Source organism: Poromitra crassiceps (assembly GCF_964638095.1).
Source record: "Poromitra crassiceps genome assembly, chromosome: 9".
Taxonomy (NCBI): domain Eukaryota; kingdom Metazoa; phylum Chordata; class Actinopteri; order Beryciformes; family Melamphaidae; genus Poromitra; species Poromitra crassiceps.
This window is the reverse complement of record NC_139630.1, coordinates 49,495,620-49,515,722: the sequence shown is the minus strand read 5'-3', so window position 1 is coordinate 49,515,722 and position 20,103 is coordinate 49,495,620. Positions and strand designations below refer to the sequence as shown.

At 43.9% G+C, this 20,103-nt stretch overlaps 2 protein-coding genes across 2 annotated transcripts in view; one reads left to right on the top strand and one right to left on the bottom strand.

The window, feature by feature from the left end:
• Positions 1-5,397, top strand: part of nhsl1b (NHS-like 1b) — a gene marked incomplete at its 5' end in the record, with an annotated part of 181,063 nt that extends 175,666 nt beyond the window's left edge. The window contains one exon of the mRNA XM_083643517.1: positions 2,921-5,397. Coding sequence (XP_083499643.1) covers positions 2,921-3,599 — 679 coding nt within the window. The 3' untranslated portion in view covers positions 3,600-5,397. The remainder of the gene's footprint in view (positions 1-2,920) is intronic.
• Positions 5,398-11,656: 6,259 nt separating this feature from the next.
• On the bottom strand, positions 11,657-19,550 carry LOC310782368 (heme-binding protein 2-like; the record flags this gene model as incomplete). The annotated part of the gene is made up of 4 exons (XM_083643033.1): positions 11,657-11,903; positions 14,845-15,025; positions 18,981-19,116; positions 19,479-19,550. 4 exons carry the CDS (start codon positions 19,548-19,550, stop codon positions 11,708-11,710), a joined length of 585 nt encoding a protein of 194 aa, XP_083499159.1. The 3' UTR covers positions 11,657-11,707.
• Between the last annotated feature and the right edge of the window lie 553 nt (positions 19,551-20,103).

The window sequence follows — 20,103 nt, the reverse complement described above, 5'->3', positions numbered from 1 at the left end:
CTCTCTCACTTCCTCTCCACGTCTCCCCCGTTCATCACCCCTCTCTCTCTCTCCCACTTCCTCTCCACGTCTCCCCCGTTCATCACCTCTCTCTCTCTCTCACTTCCTCTCCACGTCTCCCCCGTTCATCACCCCTCTCTCTCTCTCTCTCTCTCTAGCTGTGTTTCCATTACAGTTTTTCACAAAATAATTGCGATATTTCTACAACTTCGACAATGTACAATTGCGACTTGTAGGCGTTTCCATTGAAGTTGAGTTTGGTACCGTCTGACGGAGCGCACACCTGAACACAATTCCCATTAGCCTACCAGCAGCTGCCTGCCACAGTGGATCTGCCCCATATCCCGTCCCCTCCATGCTCAAATCCAACCAATGGTCAATGCAAATCACAACATGAAGTTACAACGCATATAAACGAGCCTGATTATCAATTCAAAATAAAATGAGTCGCAAAATGTTGCTGGCTGCGGTGAATGCAGTGAGCGCGACAGGCAGAGGAAAAAAGCCTAATAGCCTACAACTGGTCCGATTTAGAGATGGAGGGGGGAAAAGGCTGATTTGGTCAATAATCACAATGTTGTGTAGCTATTATAATTATAACACTGCACCTGAAACGTGTGTAATGTATTACTCACAGTCACTGTATTCACTTCAGTCAGGAGCACGCACCGCACCGGTGTGTGCTTGCTTTTCATCCCTTATCTCGCGCTGTGCCAAATGCGCGCACACAGGCAGCCTGTCACCATGGACCGATTTCTGCCATTAAACATTATCTATTTTATATATATTTTGCATAACACTCGTCTTTCTGCTAGCGTTGCTTCAAAGTTTTCCATTGCTGCGGAGGTTTTGCCACGGCTTATCGAACCGTTTCTTCCTCATTTTTCGCTGCTTTTCCAAAGCAGAATGGGTCAGATGACGTGCTAATGCGAAAAAACTGTTTCCATTACACTTTTGCGATAAACTGCTATATCGACACGTCTGAAAAACCACCTCATGAGAGCGCAAAAACGTTTTGCGATATTTGGGAGGTTTTTCGAAATTTACGTGTTTCCATTACCCAATTTCTATTGCGATATTTAGATTTTGCGCATTTGTGAGGGTAATGGAAACACGACTTCTCACACACTTCCTCTCCACGTCTCCCCCGTTCATCACCCCTCTCTCTCTCTCTCTCTCTCTCTCCCACTTCCTCTCCACATCTCCCCCGTTCACTACCTTTCTTTTTCACTTTCTGCTTCCACCACCTCTCTCGTCTCTCTGGGAAAACAGAGGGAGAGAACGCTGAAAACCTGAATGAATTGTTTTCACAGCTGCAGCAAGCGAAAGGCAGAATCGATACAGAGTTATGTGATGTTGCAGTTTTGCTCTTTGTAATTCTGTGGCTGAAGCAGAATCAGTCACTGTGAGTCGTTGGTGGAGCTGTCTTGGATCACTGAATTCAGGTGTGTGTGTGTGTGTGTGTGTGTGTGTGTGTGTGTGTGTGTGTGTACCCATGTGTGAATGTTGTGTGAGCAAGTGAAAACATTCAGAGAAAGAATGCTAGGGACAAACATGACGTAACGGCGATGGGCTAATGTAGCACGCGAGCTCACGTTAGATGGAGGTTGCATTTAGGGCACAGACACACATTTCTGCAGTCATTCTAAAACGGGACTTACAATTCTCTAACACAAATTATTTAGTATTTCCCACTCATCATTTCCTCCGCTCTCTCGCCTCCTTCTGACCTTCACAAAGTGGATTCTCTACAGGTCTTTTGTCCTCTGTGGAAAAATATATGTAATACTCTCTCTCTCTCTCTCTCTCTCTCTCTCTCTCTCTCTCTCTCTCTCTCTCTCTCTCTCTGGATCTAATCTGAGGATTACAGATTTCGTCTCACTGCCTGCTCCATCCTCCTCTTTACCTTGATCACCAGATCCTTCTCCCTTATCACAGAATCTGTTTTCTTTTTCACGCCTGTCACCATCTGTGTCTCCTCTCTCCTCCTCTTCCCTTCCCTGTGCAGCGGGGGCATGCGGCGTGTGGTTGCCTCCTGGCTAGTGAGGTGCGGAGCGGCAAGTAGCCTCTTCCCCGTACTTGGCCAGCCTTGTTGCCACCAGCGTGGTGATGCTACCTTTGGATTAGCAACAATAATCCCAGAGCGCCACCCCTGGACCACAGATTAATTACGCTGTTTCCCTGCTAGCCTTAATCCCATGTATCCTGCTACTGTAGCTGCTAATACGCGCGGGTGCAGGAGCCCGAGACCTAGTGCAGGCCGAGTGATGCGCTCCACTACTCTTGACACCCCCTGCTGAGAGGAGCCTGTGTGATTAAACTGCTTTGGGCACTTTTCCCACTTTGTGCTTTTGATTAATTTCATTGTGCAGCTTTTCTGCAGAGTTGCAGCGTCTGCAGCTTTCTTGTAAAAACTCACTGGATTTGCTTAAAAAAAAGTAAAACTCTCTCCCACCCTTCCTTTTTTGAGCAAATATGCCGCTCATTGTCCCAACATTGTTTTTTTTTCCTTACTCAAGATTTGTGCTATGAAGTACAATTGCTGGGTTCATTCATGAGATATGAAAATGTAAATTTGGGACAATGTTTTGAGCCGTGTTCAAGTATTTTAAGGGAATACAACAACACAGAAACATTCACAACACCTGGGAGACCAATCTGACATAGAGCGTTTTATGTGTGTTCAGTTGTAGGTCCATATGCAAATTTTGATTTGAATAATGAAATATGTTGTCCTCGCTTCCCAAACGGAATGCCTCCGACCCCAGCACTCCTTAATGCTTCTCCTCCTTGCTCTTCTCCCTACTCGGAAACATTAAATTTGCCTTTTATAATGAACCCTGCTTGCACTGTCTTACGCCTCACTCTGCAGAATTTCTGCAAACATGTTGTTAACCTGGGTATCCATTTCTTCCCTCAGGTCCAAGCGAAAGGTCCTGGGTCGCAAGGAGTCAGACGAGGACAAGTCACGGTGCGGGAGCCAGTCCCAGTCTCCGCCCGTCACCCCCACAGGCACGTCGTCCCCAGGCCATGTGTCCTCGCTGCCCCGCCAGACCAGCTCCATCCAGCGCAACCTCCGCAAGTCCGCCACCAGCAGCGACACCTTCAAGGCCCTCCTCCTCAAGAAGGGCAGCCGCTCCGAGACCAGCTTCAGAATGTCCGCCGCCGAGATGCTGCGCTCCACTGACCCGCGCTTCCAGCGGACGCGCTCGGACTCTGGGTTAGACTCGCCCGCTCTGTCGCCCTCCTCCCCCACCGCGCCACACAGCCCCTGCGCCTCCCCAGGCCGCGGCAGGAGGGCAGTGGACGATTGGAACCGCAACGAATGCTTGACCCTCTCCTCACCGTCTTCATCGTCCTCCGCCCTGAGCGGGATGAAGTACGGGCGCTCGCGCACGCCGCCCTCCGCCGCAAGTAGCAAGTACAACGCGCGCAGCCGCATGCTCAGCAGCCCCATGACGGTTATCTGCGAGCGAGAGGGCGAGCTGGCCGAGAGCGAGTACGGAGACACTGCGGAAAGCCTCTCCGGCCCTCTGGCCCAGACCCTCCCTCTGCTCTACGACTCCAATGGCACTTTATCCAATGAGAGCAGCAGTTAAAAGCAAGGACCGCCCCCTGGATACAGGGAGCTGAACTCATTCGTGGTCACCGGGGAGGGGGCAGGAAGAGGAGCCCTCTAGAGACTCTGACAGCCCCCTTAGCCCCGCCCCCCTGAGCCCCACCTCCTGAGCCTCCCCCCCTCGGCCCTGCTTCTGAGGGAGTGGACCTGTCAGGCCCTGATGTGGTCAGAGGAAGCCCGATCGTGGAGCGGGACCTACTTAGTCTGAAGTGGAGAACTGGTTCAGCTGCAGCTTTTCAAGACTCTATTTCCCACGATTCTCATTCTCTGCTTCTTTTGGTGACTCGCCCTTTGTGTTACAAGAAAAGTGCATAGTCTTTATTTTATACGCCTGCTGTTCCTGAGTTTGTTTTTCCATTTGTTTTGCTCATTTTTGCTTGATCCTGTTAAAGCTGGTTCTAATAACATGCCGAGGCCCTTCCTTACTTACTTTGTGAAAGGCTTCTCTTAAGGACTAGGTGAGATGGCAAGCTAAGGTGAGATGAAGGAAACGAAAAGTCACGAGTTCTTTGCTTAACGTTGCTGCTGTGGTGCCGAGTAGCTAGGCAGTAGGGCAGAGTTGAGCGTAAAGGTGTGCTAGCCGGGGCTCGCCTTGTAAGTCTCCTCCGCTTCTGCTTCTCCCCTGTTAGCTCTGTAAAGCCTTTTAGAGCACCATGGCTTCAAACAGCCCATATTGTGGAGTGAACTTGAGGACGTGGTACATCAGAGAGCTCCGAGGTACAACTTCAGCTACGGCTATTGCCGGGTTTTCCTTCCTGCTCTTAGGTCAGTGGTTTAGTTTGCAGAGCTGGTGTTTTCAGTGGTCCATGGGAAGTGCGGAGGGCTCAGTGCTGTCCCCTAGTGATGGGCAGGAAGTGGACAATGGTTGGGTTTACAAGGGCACAACCAAATACAGCGGATTTACTCTGGAAAAAAGGCAAGTTTAACAAATCCTCTGTCTTTGAATGAATTTTAGTTTGTAGATTTTGCACTGTGCATATATGTTCATTTTTCTTTGTTTGTTTGTGACTTAAAAAAAAGTGTTTTAAAGATTGTTTTAATAAACCAGTTATGTCACAACTCACATGTTTGGAAATTAATTGAATCTAAATGTAAAACCAGAAATTACATTGGGGGGGGGGATCCTATTCTGTTTGTGATCATATTGGTTACCAAAGAGCTAAATAGTTCAATGTAACCTGCTGTTGATCCTGATGTGGACACAATCTGAATTGTGTTGTACTGACCACCACGTATTATGGTCCAGCCTTTATGAAGCTTGGTGAGACAACCTGGCTACTACTAGAACCTGATCCATGCCGTTTACCTTTCTGCTAGCTTTCTCCTCTCCCTCTGCAGTTTCATATGGTTCTGTATCTATATACATGGAGAAAGGTGTTTTAAGTAACATTTGACTTATTTTCTTTGTAGACTTTGTACATTTTTAGAGTCCTCTGTTTGTTGGAAGGGAGTGGTTTCCTTTTTCGTAGATTATTTATTTTCAAATAGTGGGGCTGTGACGCGGACGCGGTACCTGAGTCCACCAGCGAGGGGACGGTTTTGGGTGTGAGTTAGGAGGGAACTCATATAAGCGGGGCAACCAAACGGAGATAAGGGCCACATTAACAATGCTGACCCTTAAGGTGCTTCAAACTTTAAGAAATAAATTCCGTCGATAACAGTTTACGCATCCTAACTGCCTTTAATCTTGCCTCCTTCAAAGCCCCCCCTGGTGATTACAAGCTGAGTAAATGTGGTGTCTTAGAGTCATGAAGCGAGGTGACAGGCGTGAGACTTCATCACCTCCCAACAGCCATAACAGCCCGTGGTTTAATCACCTGTGACCAAAGCACGTCTACCAGCTCCGGCCCCGGCCATGATGGAGCACTCAAGGCCCGCTCTCATCTCATCAGCAGGATGGAAGGTGTGTTACGTCTCAATCTCGGGGGGCCTGTGGAGAGACGGACGGAGCGGGACGAGGCTTAGCGGGCGCGGAGAAGGGAAGGCCGGCTGCTTACGCTCCTGTGTATGTCTGTGTAATAAAAGGTGATCTTTAAAGAGCGCGTCTTTGTGTCGTTTCTCTCTCGCCCTCTCCCCGTCTAGCCAGCACTCTGTGTGATTCATGGCCCTCTGCCAGGCCGACACCCCAAATCACTGTCTCATTAGTGCCGTTGCCATGGCACCCACACTCCGTCCGTCATCCGGAAAACTCCAGAGGCCATCCCCGCCACCCCTGCAGGGTCATCAGTTATGTCTCCTTCTGGACATCCTATTTGGAGACGCGCTGAATCACAGGCACAGAGCGATAACAGTCCTCTCTATTGGCTGAATCACAGGCACAGAGCGATAACAGTCCTCTCTATTGGCTGCCCTCAGAGGGCTGCTGCACCATCATAGCCGCACTGTGACCCGCAGTACGTGACCCGTGTCTTGCTCTGATGACGAGGCATTTAGCTCCGCCCCTTTTTAACGTCCACAGACGTCGCTTCACCCTCGCAACATTCCCCCGCCTCACCAGTCCCTCATCCCCAACTCATCAGCATGTCCTCACCATCCACTAGTGCGCTCATCTGCCCTTTGCTGTTCCAGGGACAGCAACGAGTCTGTCCATCTGCCTGTCGGACATCAATCAATAAAACCCCCTCCCCTAGTCATAATCACACTATTGACACTGCGATGCCCCTCCCCCCTCCCCCCTCTCTCTGATATTCAAGGCTCTCTGTATGGTTTCCTGATGACACCACCACAGTGAGGTGATGAATGAAACAAATATTGCCGTATTGACTTGTTGTGGGACTCGGGGACGCACTGTGGACTCCAGGAGGAATAGCAATCACCTGGTGTTGGTGAATAAGGGTTTTTAGTCAAAATGCACGCACGCAGGTCAACAGGTGGCCTAGGCATACCACTCCATTTGTTCATAGGTCTGACAGAAAGAAATGACATTGTTTCTGGCAACATTATGGACTGTGGAGTCGTGGACGTGTATTTGCAGCATATAAGTCAGTCTTAACGGCAAAATACTTTTTTTTTTGCACTGAATATTGGGTGCTACACAACTCTCTAGATCCTTTATAATTCATTCAATCATTGTCGTTGCCTGCTTATTGCTATTCAGGGTCACGGGGGACTGCAGGCTGTCTAAGTAGACCTTGAGTGGAAGGCAGGGTCACACTGGACATCCCAGGGCAAACATGCATAATAGACAAACACATTCAGACCTATGTGTGTCATTTAGAGTGTCCAATAATACAGACTTTGTCTTTGCACTGTAGGAGGAAACCAAAGCCTTAGTCAAATGAAATGATATAAAAATGCTACATTAATTTGCTCAAGTTAATCTCCGTCACCGCTGAAAAAAAAGTATTGTCAGGGAAGTATTTGTAAGCCTCATTCCCTCGACAGTCTACCACCACCACATCAACTGATCCCTGACTCCAGGTCTCCACCAGGCTGGAGGTGGTGGGGTTTTCAAAGTCTGAGACTGTGGGCCTCCCCTCAGATGCTGATGCTCCCCTCATCATGATTATGTTATTTGATCCCATTGCCACTCAACAATTGAGCCAAGATAGCTTTGTATTGCTGTTGACATCGTTCAGACTACATAATAACACCGAACACATAAAAACAGGTCTGTCTGAAGGCATTCATTTGTTTCTGACTCTGGGAAAGTGGGGGAAAACAGTAAAAAAAAAACTAATGTATCTCTGAACCATCTCTTTAACCAAATCACACACATTTAGGCTATTATATGTGTGATAATTAATGTAATATCTTTTCACTGCCATTCACTGAGCCTCCCCTGAAACTGTTTGGAGCCCCCCTGGGGAGGCCCGCCTCCCACTTTGAAAACCCCTGGTATAGGATATTTAGCCGAGGGCGCCTCATCATACATTTCCTACCCACAATATTGTTTCAGCTCACTGAGCACAGCCAATGAGATCAATTTGACTTAGGAACAACACACTTAAGATGGAGTGTGTGCGCGTAGATGCAGAGGATAAAAAAAAAAAAAGATGTGATTTCTGCTGAGTATCCGAACATGATATCGGGAACAATTCCGCCACAAATAAAGTGAATGACTCAGCATAATGCTCAGCATGCATCAACGGGACAGTGAGAGAGGAGGGAAGGTGAACGAGGAGAAAGGGAGCGCAAACTATGGCACGGATCAGGCAGGATTCAGCTGGCTGGCCTACCTACAGTATGGAAGAACTAGCCAGCCAGGCTAAAAAATATATATACATTTCAGTTGTTCAAAAATTTCAGAGACTTTCTGAACTGTTAAAACACAGTCTCTGTGTCTTTCAGGGAGGTCTCTGAAAATGGTTAATGGTAAAAAAAAAAAAGTGCAGATAATCATAGTTTTGTAATAACAACACAAAGTAGCTAATACATTAAATTTAATTCACAATAAACTCATGTGTTCTCATCACATACTTTATTTGTTATTTTCCTATAACTTGTGCTATTTTCTGTCTCCCATCCTCAATTAAAAATACATAGGCTATAGTTTCAGACGACATGCAGCAAATACCCATGGGCCAGATTCGAACCCAGGTCTCTGCAAGGAAATAACCTGATACGGTCCTCACTCAACCCTCTGAGCCACCGCAGCCCTGTTGCTGAGGAGAGGCTTCATGACTGCAACATGGACATCACACACATGGACTTAGACTCTTAGATCAGCCTACTAGGTTAACTAGAAGCTCAATTATATTACAGCCATTCTGGTCATTAATTGCTCAAATTGCCCAACAACAGAGGAGAAACACAGCAGCAGTGGCAGTGCCTTGGTGGCACACTGTATGTCCATTGCCTACTGAGGGATGTGCACATATCCTTGGGTAGCAAAAAGATTTGTATTTAAATGAAAGTGGCAATAGGCATATAGTAAGACATTTTTATTTTTTTATTACACTTCTAATTAATTTAAGATATTAGTGTTAAAATAAATGTTCTTCAATAAACTATACAGTACTGCAAAGGAGGGTTCCCACAACAGGTTTTGACCCCTGGTCTACCAGAACACAGACTACTATGCGTATGCGAGCCCGCACAGCGGCCGCACTGCAGGGCGGGCGAGGCCACGCTTGGGGCTGAAACCCTAGTGTAAAACAATCTCAATAAGACTGTGGATCTATCTGAGTTTCTAAATTCAAAGCTACTGCAATCATTTGGACCTTGATTTATCTTATTGTTTTATGTAGGCTAATGGTAACAGAATCCATGGGCATTTTTCCATGTGTTTGCATACCATCAAGGTCCAATGTGTAAGATTCCTCCACAACAATAACAACACAAAGCCACAAACGTTTGGTACAACTGTTGCTCAAAGATTGTTTAAATAATCAGACTGCATCCATCTTTAAGTCAGCAGGCCAGATCATAGAGATAAACACTTGTGTGTGTATCTCTATGGGATATAGATGTGATAGAGATAGACACTGTGTTTATCTCTATGGGATATAGATGTGATAGACATAAAACACTGTTTAACCTCTCATCGAAGTTGAGAACACAAGAGCACACAATAAAACATCAGGGATGGACCATGTTGGAAATAAGTGTTTCTACTTTTACATGCTATCCCTTGGATCTTTTATTGTGTCTATATCCAGTAATAAAGTCAATCAATCAAAATACTTATTTCCACTGTGGACTTTTTCTTACCCTGATATTAACCTAACTAATCATCACCCCTCCTACCTAAACCTAACCAATCATCACTCATCATGCCTAAACCCAACCAATCATCACTCTGCATGCCTAAACCTAACCAATCACTCCTCATGCCTAAACCTTTGCATGTGAAAGTTTTGTCATGGACCCTTTTCACAGGGGTCATTTTGTGTCGAATAGGCAGGGTAATGAGGGGTTCCAACTTCCATGATTGGAAGTTTGAAACCCTCATTACTGTTTTTCTATTGCCTTGTGGTTACTTGTAGTATTATAGCTATATATTTTTTTTTTATTCTTTGGCCAAATTAATTTAAAAACTACATTTATTTTTGAATGTGCTGTGTGCCATATCTGGTTTTATTTGGGGGTGGGAGGAGACTTCATTATAAAGTAACTCTGAAGTCATGCCTGACTACATCAAATGAAGCATCCTTCCATTTAAAAACGTATCTTGTCCCATTACAAATGTGAACGAGTAACACAAAATTGCATCGTGGAAAGCAGAGATGGAGTTACAGTAATTCATTATAGGAATAATCAATCATTTGATGCTGAGTTGTATTTATTATTGATGAAATAATGCATTTTACATTTTTAATAAAAATGCAGAGGTCAGTAATAGCTGCTATCATTCATTAATCAGTACAGTGCTTATATCATCTTCCCTTTATCACACAAATCCAAGTAGTGTCCCTTCAGAACATACAAGAACAATTTCCATTACATATCATGCAGGTACATGAGCTAGATATGGGTTTAATGCAAAAAAGTTGGTAAACTCATTTTGATTAAGACAGTGTTCACATTAGCTGATGAGTATCACTGTAAACATGTTAAAAATACACTTTAATTTATTTCAATCGAAAATCTTAACCAACATGTCAGTTTTGATTAAAAATGTGTTTGCTGAAAAATCAAAAATACAAAAGAATACTGTATGCTGTACTGCAATTTATATTGCAACTGCCATATTAAGCAAAAAAAAAGGCAATATAATGATTTGTGGATATAGAGTGCAGCCCTACCGACAGTCCTGCATTATCCTACTACATGAGAATCTGGTCAAATGAATCAGAGAGTAATCCTGTGTAGTTTAATGACAGTTGGACGTCTTGACTCGCTCTGTCACTGGACTCGAGTGACACGGTACGAGTCGACTCGGGAGCTAATCAGATTTACATTTAATGTCAGACACTAGTGGAGCAGGGTGGCTCTGACAACTGTGATGAGGCGGTGTCAGGATTTACAGGGTTCCTACATATTTTCCCTGTCTAAATTCTACTTTTTAAGCAATTTCCAAATGTTCGGACTAGACTTTCCAGACTTGTGCAGAAACCCTGTGTTGGTACGTACCCCATGTTGGTAAGGAGGCAGGTCGGAGTCACCTTCCCCACACCACTGACTGACAGGAGACACATTGTTGTCAGACTTTGCAGGTGACCTCAGAATTAAATTCTGGATCCTGCAGGCAATCTTAGCAGTCTTGTTCCTTCAAGAATATTCATGGGAATTTCGAGAACAATCTTAACTACCTTTTGATTTGATTGGGTTACATTATACAGGGTAACCCCAGGGTTCTCCAAGGTAAATGTAAGACTTTTAAGAAATTTTGAATACCACTTGGAATACATTTAATGCAAACTTCACAAATGTATTGAAGATATAATGTAAAATCTGTATGGCCCTAGAAAATAATTATTAGTATATAGTACTAATACTACTCTTGTAATTTATGAGAACAAAGGTTTGAAATTAATGTATGGTTTGTATTAAATGGTCCATCAAAAACTGGACAGGCACTTGCCGAAGTTTCAGCAGCAGATGAAGAAAATGTGTCTTGGCTACTTGGCTCCATCTGGTGGAGCTAAATTATATTATCTTCTCCCGCTGCTGGAAGGTTTTGTCCTAGTAAGAGGTGAAATCTGATGGCCCACTAGGGGTCTCATAATAATCTGTTTCAGCACTTTATCCAGACTTTCAGTAAGTCTATAACTTTATTTTTAATGAGGGGATTGCCCAAATTTAAAAGCAAACCCGACATGCAATGGAAGATACAAAGTGTACAAGTAATAATTGAGAAAGAACACATAGAAAACTTGCTGCTTATTGGCATCGCCTTTAAATATTTTATTCATCATATTCCTGTCACAGAAATGTTTTGGTCCCTTTTTTGGTTCTTCCCAAGCAGTAACTGCTGGAAGGTCAAACTGTAGGCCTATTCATTGCCTCATATTGGATTTAATTTTTGAGATGTTTGGATCGGCACCCAGTAACCATTTTTAAAACGTCGGGTTGAGCACGCCAGTTCGTTGACTCATATTGGATTGGCCATGCTTGAGATCGCTATGAGCATTTCCTATTTGAAATAAGGATGTGAGTGTGACAGAGTTTATTTTTGAAATATTCCTAAACTGAAATATTTCCCCACTACTGCGGGGACAGTAACTCTGTCTTCTTGAGGATCCAGACCTCGTTGGTGCGGTTGGTGAGCTTCATGGGGCTGTCGTAGCCGACTGTGTAGAAGGGACTGTCTGTGTAGGGAACGCCATCCCTCTGTAGGCTCTCCACCAGTTTCAGGCACTCTTCACGCTTCATCTGCTCGTTGGCGAAACCCCCGAAGGTCCTGCGAGGAGACAGAGACGACAGGGTAGATAAGAGTTCTCACTATCAGGGATTTGAATAAGGAACAGAACGGCCTCATGCTGATTGTGCGATTTTTATGGTTTTGTAAACTTCATATACTCTTTTTCTGGTGTGGTGCTGAATCCATCAATGAGCAAAGATTTTATCAAAAAAGAGGAAAAATGCAATTAAAAAAAGCACTTGCAGAGTTATATTGAAGGCTAACGAGTGATTCATACCATATACTTCAAGACAACTCGGAAGTTTCAACTCGGAATTTCCGACCTCTGGCAAAGGGCTGGGCAATATTATGCACGAAAAATCATATCTCTGTATTTTTAGGCTGAACGGTGATACACATATATATGTGTCTGTATTTTCCATAGGTATTTTCTACAAATGGGTAAAATGGACAACATCAAACATCACAATATTTTTTGACCAAATACCTCAATATCGATAAAACCAGGAAAAGACCACACTTATGCCGTATCACTATATTACCATATCCAAAATCTAAGACCACCATATATAGTTTCATATCACCATATCATATCCATATATTGGCCAGCCCTAAAGTGACCTACTTATGACTTTTGACTCTATGTGTCCACTCTGGGACAGAGAAAGAATTGGGTAGGTGAGGTAGGCGATATTTTTTTCCCCATGATGGCGAAGGCTAGGCGAAGGCATGACCCGCCCCTCTCTGCCTCTGATTGGCTGACTGTACTCGGCTGCTCCCACCTTCTTTCCAGGCGAGCCAGAAGTATCTCAAACGTGAGCAGCAGGTGCAAAACAATCATTAAATCAACAAGCATGAGATACTTCATTATATGGAACGTTACAATTGCAAACCCTATATCTGAGTTATTTAGGCCTACTTAGCCTATTGCACAGACGTGTCATTTTTTCTTGTCATTCAAATTTAATCACATTGTTGCTCTGATTAAGTAGAAGTACAGTTATTTGTGTAAAAAAAGACTGGTAAAGCAGAAGTACTGATTCAACTTAATAAGTAAAAGGAAAAAGTACAGGCTCTGAAATGTACTGAAGTATAAAGAAAAAGGTTTTCTGTGCAAGCTGAATAGAAACTCGTGTCATAGTAATATAATTAAAATAGTATTCAACTTAAAAGGTCCCTTCAAAACATATTTTAAGATGCATAAAGACTATACTTTAATATTCTAGTTTTAGTCACTATGACCCACTAGCTCAGAGAGTTGGATTGCTGTCTTGCAGTTTGGAGCTTGTGGGTTTGAGCCTCAGTGACTTTTTAGGTTGTGAGTTCGATCCTCAGTCAGTTTTGAATGTCGACAGCCAGAGGAAAGAGTCATTTAAAGCCCTCAGAAAACCTCATTCAATCAGTCTGACTTGGTGGCACAGAGAGTAGGCTTGCTGCCTGGCAATATTGAGACCTCTGCCACTTTTGCAGTCGTGGGTTCGAGCCTCAGTCAGTTTTGAATGGTGACAGGCAGAGGGAAGAGACAAGAGCGCCCGGAGAAGAGGTGTGAGTGTGAAGGGCAGCTGGTGGTGTGAAGGAATAATACACACAGAGACACCGGGGCCAGAGGTTGTGGGTTCGATTCCCGCTCCGCTGCCACTACCTGGAGCTAAGGGGGGGGGCTGTTCTCCCCCCCCTGACCTCTGCAGAGACATCAGCTGAGGGTTATGAGACAGAAAACCACAGAGAGCTGAAATTTTACTGACATCGGAAGCACATTCTCATAGGTGGTTTGCTGGCTGCCGCTAGGCGTAAAAATAACTTTTTGAAAAACTGCTCTAGACTCAGTAGATGACATGTCTTGATCTCTTTGCAGTCTGTCCACAGTGTCCATTTCTGTGGATCTGTAGGAGGCGCTGTGTCGTTCTGTATATCTACACTGTTGATGTTAAAGACAGGGCAGTGCTGTAATATGTCTCCTCCATCAGGAATCGAACCAACAGTCTACCTGTCAGACAGAGACACGGCCGCTCAGCCGACTGAGCTATGAGCTGTTGGGAGTTAAGCTTCTGATTTCTACACACTGTATTCACACTGACAATAACACAGAGCATAAAGAGTGAGACTTGTACCAGTGAGTTGAGCTAGAGTCAGGGACTGACTAGTCTCCATCATCTTATTTCTATCAGTGTTCAAACTACTGGTGCTGATAAAGAAGGATCACTGCTGCAGCTTATAATGTGAGTACTTTTTAAGAAATTGCCTGAGGCTGGGATTGAACCAACAACCTTTGCATATCACACAACATTCACATGTTTATCTGAGTGAGCTATAATCCACTTTCTCGTAAGCACCCCACTCTACTTCATAAAAAGAAAAAACTGTTTTATCAACCAGTGCTGCCCCCCCTCCCCCTTCATTATTTTGCATTGGCTCGCACCTGGTAATATATAGATGTTTATTATGGAAACAATCCAATCGTTAACATTTATGTTTCCAAATAATTGCCAGAAGATTGTAGCCAAGCACTACAATTAACACCAAGCCCAGAGAAGTTCAATGCATAGCATTTTGCTATGATAATAATTAATTAATTAATTATTATTATTTAGATACTGCTGCATTGTTGCATAATTGAGATATTGGTCGTGGATGTGATATATTTGACATTTTTTGCTGGTAGTGAGTATTTCAGTGATTGAGAACCACTGTACTTCCAAAATGTGGAACCACTCAAGGACGCCAAATACACTACTTTGACACTGGATGATGACAGTCTCATGATAATCTCACAGCTTGAATCTGCAGTAAGTCAAGTCAAGTCAAGTTTATTTGTATAGAACATTTCATACACAGAGGCAATTCAAAGTGCTTCACATAAAATGGTTGACAGGAAAATAAAAGAATAAAAGAAGAGAATAAAATGGACATTTAAAAGCATCACAACAAAACTTATAAAACCGTAAACCGATGACTTGATGGATCGGCGGCTCTGACTCACCTGACATAAACTGTGAACTCCTTCCTGTCATCGAGGAACACCTGTGAGTCGCTGGGCTGTGGCGGTGCGGCCTGGTGCTCCTCGGGGACGTAGAAGGACACGGTGAACATGCCCTCGCACGAGGGGCCGGCCCCAGGCTGCACCAGGGACGTCACCGGGGCCGTCATCGCCACCTTCACCTCTGAGGTACAAACACACACACATGAGCCAGAACCAGAGATGCTCACAAGTCATTTTTTTCAAGTCCATGTCAAGTCTCAAGTCTTTGGTCATAAGTCCATGTCAAGTCTCAAGTCTTTGGTCATAAGTCCATGTCAAGTCTCAATATGGATGAGCGTTCTATCATCTGCTACAGGCCATCCAGTCTGCTTAGAACACTGCAAAGCTAAGACTAAGGAATTCAAAGCATGTACTGTATTATCCTCACTCCTTTATCTAGCATACAGTGTCAGCATTGATTAGTTTACATTATTAGTAGTAAGTAGTCATTTCCTTAATATTATTGCCGTTTTTCTTTTTACTTTTTTAATAAAAATTGGTCACGAGTCCCAAATCTCGAGTCCAGGCAAGTCAAGTCACAAGTCAAGTCCCAATCTCTGGGCAGAACCCGTGCCATCCCGACTAAGCCATGCACACGACACGTCTGACAGAATCCATACAAATCCGGTCTCTCTCATCTTCTTTTAGGTGGAGAAATATCAAACGATCCAAACAGACACTGAGTTGCCAGCTGGGGGAACAAAACACTCAGACACATATGAACAGTGTAGACTGACTGCTGTTCAACCAGCACATGTAGAGCCACAGCTACAGATCACATTCCTCTTGCACTGCAGACCTCAGTGGTCCATTCACACACACAAAAACACACACACATACACACACACACACACACCAGGGCTGTAGTGGTGGCTAAACGCACGTAAACGGCGTTTACGTACCTTTTTCAATGCTCTGCAGCGTTTAGGCACCTTTTAAGATCGTTTACTCACATGTTTAAATCGTTTATGCACACTTATTATTGCACGAGTTTTAACACGTTCGCGTAAACTCCGTTGATGCAGAGACCACGCCAAGCACGTCACACACCAAAAGAAAAGAAAAAAGATTACTCATGGGCATGGCACTGACCAGGATCTCCGCGAACCGTAGCCTATTTTTGTGGAGCGCTCCGCGGGAAAGGTACACGGCCCCGGTCACGTTGGTGCCTTTATCAAGCTGTGCTTGCCTGCCCAGACAGCGCTCCCTTCAAACAACTTAACGGTGCCATTGTGCCAGCGATGCGCAATGCGCATTTGGAGAGCTGAACATAGGTAAGGTTGGTTAAAAATGTGTGTCCGGAGTGGGGAAAATCATATAGGCTCACCGTTTTACAACTGAAGAGTGAATCACTGGTGTAAGAAACATGATTGATTTCCCTCTGATCAAGTAAAGTTTGTAACATTAGGTGCGTGCGAGTCGACTTGAATAGTCCAGGTGCTAGGCTACTGTATAAAGCCAATATAATACGACCATGTTGAAAACTATCTAGAAACATACTGGTGTTTGTTGTGCCGAGATCTGTATAAATAAATATTGGCTGACTAAAATTTAGTGGCCAGAGTGGCAGAACCACTTTTATTTCCATGTACAGTATGTTGTCTACCTATCCTTGCCCAATGTGTTTGTGGACAGTTTGAATTATATATTGGTATTCAAGAATCACAGATTAAATCTGTCTACACACTTTTAGCTATAAAGCTGAAGCTGACAATCACAGGTACAGTGTGTATGAGAGAAAGAACTATATTACTCTTCAAACTGTATATACTGGGTTCATACAAGGTCCTTTAAAGTACCGTAAATTCCGGACTATAAGGCGCACGGGTATATAAGCCGCAGCACCAAAATTGACTGTTTTTTACATATATAAGCCGCACCGGACTATAAGCCGCGGGTGTTTTGATGTTTAATTACCATATGTAAGGGTTCGTGCACAGAGAGGAATGTCGGGAAAGAGATGGCTGTTTGGGGAAGCTCCCATTTATTAACATTTCAACAAAACAAAACAAAAGTCAGGTCACTAATCCCCAGACAAAATCACACAACAATAGGCTATATGTGCAGCAAACGGCTGTAACCAGAGAAGTCAAGTCACTAATCCTCGTCTTCCTCTTCTTCCTGCGTACTGAAACCACCAAAGTCCTCATCTTCAGTGTCGGAAACGAACAGGTTCAGGGTGGCTTCGTCAACCACTCTCCTCTCTCCTTCATTGTCACTCAAAACCAACGAACTCCTCTTCGTCACTGTCGGCATCGAACAGCCTCTGAAGCCTCTGGCGGCGTCATCCTCTTCATCCCGCAGCAGTCCAGCGTTTTGGAACCCGTTGGTGATTGTGGATGTTTTCACACTCCTATAATATTCCGTGATCTTCCTTTGTGTGAATTCGCCGAAGTTTGTGATTTTCTCCTGGTAGTCGGGAGGGAGTTGTTCAGTAGTTCTCGCCCGGACGGACAGTCCCTTTCGTCTCATGAATCGGAAGCACCAAGATGGGCCACCTATGAAATGTTCAATTTTCATTTCGGTGGCGACTGTTTTGGCCTTCAGTCGGATCTGCACCGTGGAAACGCCTCGGCCGTCTGCTCTCTGGGTCAACACCCAATCTTCAAGGGAATCTTCAAGTTCGGGCCATCTGCTTTTATGACCTCTGAAGGACTTTTTGGTCTTCTTGCACTGAGACAGTTCCTCCTGCTGCACCTTCCAACGCCTCACCATTGACTCGTCGATGCCCAGGTTACGCGCTGCTGCTCTGTTTCCCTCTTTTAATGCGAGATTGACTGCTTTCAACTTGAAAGCTGCGTCGTGTGAATTTCTGCGTACCTTCCCCATGGTAAGTGAGAGAGTGTTGCTTCTACTGCTCGTCTTGTTGTGAATATTCCTTGATCTTCCTTTGTGTGAATTCGCCGAAGTTTGTGATTTTCTCCTGGTAGTCGGGGGAGGGAGTTGTTGGCCGAGTGGCCGTTTGCTTACCGTAATTACCATATGTAAGGGGTCACGCACAGAGGGGATTGTCGGGAAAGAGATGGCTGTTTGAGGAAGCTCCCATTTACCGTATTACCGTAACATTTCAACAAAACAACATAACACAACACCACCTTTGTTTTTACAGTGCACACAGTGTCCGCGGTGTGGTGAAAAGAGGGCAAGAGAGGAAATTAAAACAGAAGTGGATTTATAGTTAGAAAGAGTGCTAAAAAAGAGAGATTTTATTTGTATTTTTTTTTTTTTTTCTGAAAAAATCCATAGATAAGCCGCACCGTTATATAAGCCGCAGGGCCAAAAAACGGGGAAAAAGCCGCGGCTTATAGTCCGGAATTTACGGTAGGCTACCTACTGTATAATTTAACTTTTCATACCTGGAGAAATTCAACAAATGTTCAATAAATACATTTTATATTGATTGTTTAGGCCTAATTATTTGTAAAGTCACAACACATTAGAGATGTGTGTAGTTCATTTTGCTCTCAAATGCACCAGGTTGATGAATTTTACTTTAAAATGTAAAAAAAAAATCTTCCGGGGGAGAATCCCCCCGGACCCCCCTTGAGGGGCAAGGCCCATCCCATAGCCAGCTACTTTTTCTATCTGGCTGGCTACTCAGAAATGTGGGGGAACCCCCTGATATACCTTATATGATGATATATGATATATGATTCAGATTAAGTTGTTCTATATACTCTCATATTTTGTCTTGTATATCGGTCACGGAAGCTTATTTATCCGCCGTTATAACACTGCCGGTGCCGTGTGAGAAAGCTGCCTCGAGTCAAAAGTATAGTTTACCCACCTTTTTTTTTACCACTACAGCACTGACACACACACAGACACAATATACATCCTTATAAATAATGCTTGTATAAAGTGCTGAGCAAAACAAAGGCAGGGTTGCTGTAACAAAAAAGTGCTGAGCAAGAGCCAATACCCTTTATCAATTCACATTTATTTTCTCATTTCATGGTGTGTGTGTGTGTGTGTGTGTGTGTGTGTGTGTGTGTGTGTGTGTGTGTGTGTGTGTGTGTGTGTGTGTGTGTGTGTGTGTTTAACACTCATTCTGAAATACAGATGCATGTGCCATCTGGTGGTCTTTAGACACTCACTGTTTTCATTGTTGCCCATGATGTAGCTAAACAGCCTCCGGAAACCCGTATTGGTCGCTGCATCCCACTCCACCCCGTTCACACAGGTGCTCACCCACTTTGTGGCGTGGTAGATGCGGACTTCATAGTCCTGTGCCTGAAACACACACACACACACACACACAGTCACACACAGAGTACATACATTTCCTTTGTAATATGTATTTAGAGGAGCATAAAAAAATCGGTGGCGTAAAGACAGTGGACAATTAATAGGAAAACACATTTGTAAATGGCATAATAAAAATATAAATTTAAATGCCTTTTTAAAAATAATTTTATTAAATTTATAGATTGCAATATTTAAAATGTATAATGACTGCAAGATTTCAATGTGAATTTGATGAATCACTTTATAATTATACATTTTTAAATGCACCTATTGATGAGATGAATGAATCACTGAACTAACTAGTCTATAATGTGCAGGCTGGCACACTAGATGCGGTCCACACTTGCCTTCTTCTCCTCTGTGAACTTGGGGTTTTGTATCGCAGTTGAGAACAAAACTTGTCCGAGAACTTTCAGCATGTCGTCCTCCTGAGCTGTGCAGACGGCTCAGACTGTCCCTGTCCCGGTAAATGATTAGAACAACTCACGAGTCTTCTGCGCGCTACAAGCAGTACAGTGAAGCAATAATACTTCACATTAGGGCATGGTAAAAAATCAAGTCATGTGAGCAAACTGTGACTTGCAAATGCCATTTACACACAAGGTAAGTCAACCTAAGCCAACTTTAGGCTGGACTTGGAGCAAAACTGAGCAGCAGTGGAATTTGTAAAAAACAAACAAAAAAACACACGTTATATAGGCTATTACACATTATATCAGTAGCCTACATTTTTAGTTTGGAGTTGCAAACATAATTTTTCCTCTCTCCCACAAACACTGGATCTCAAATTCTACAACTACAAATCCTACTGTCACATGTGCTCAGTTGTTTTGCTCCAATACCTTCTTCATACAGCGCTAACCAACATTTTTTGTTAAAATAAGTTATACTGCACTTGTAACTATCTTGCTTTCATATGACGGAGAAAATGCCATATACACCTGAAGGTGATGCGTGCGTCCCGTGCCTTGT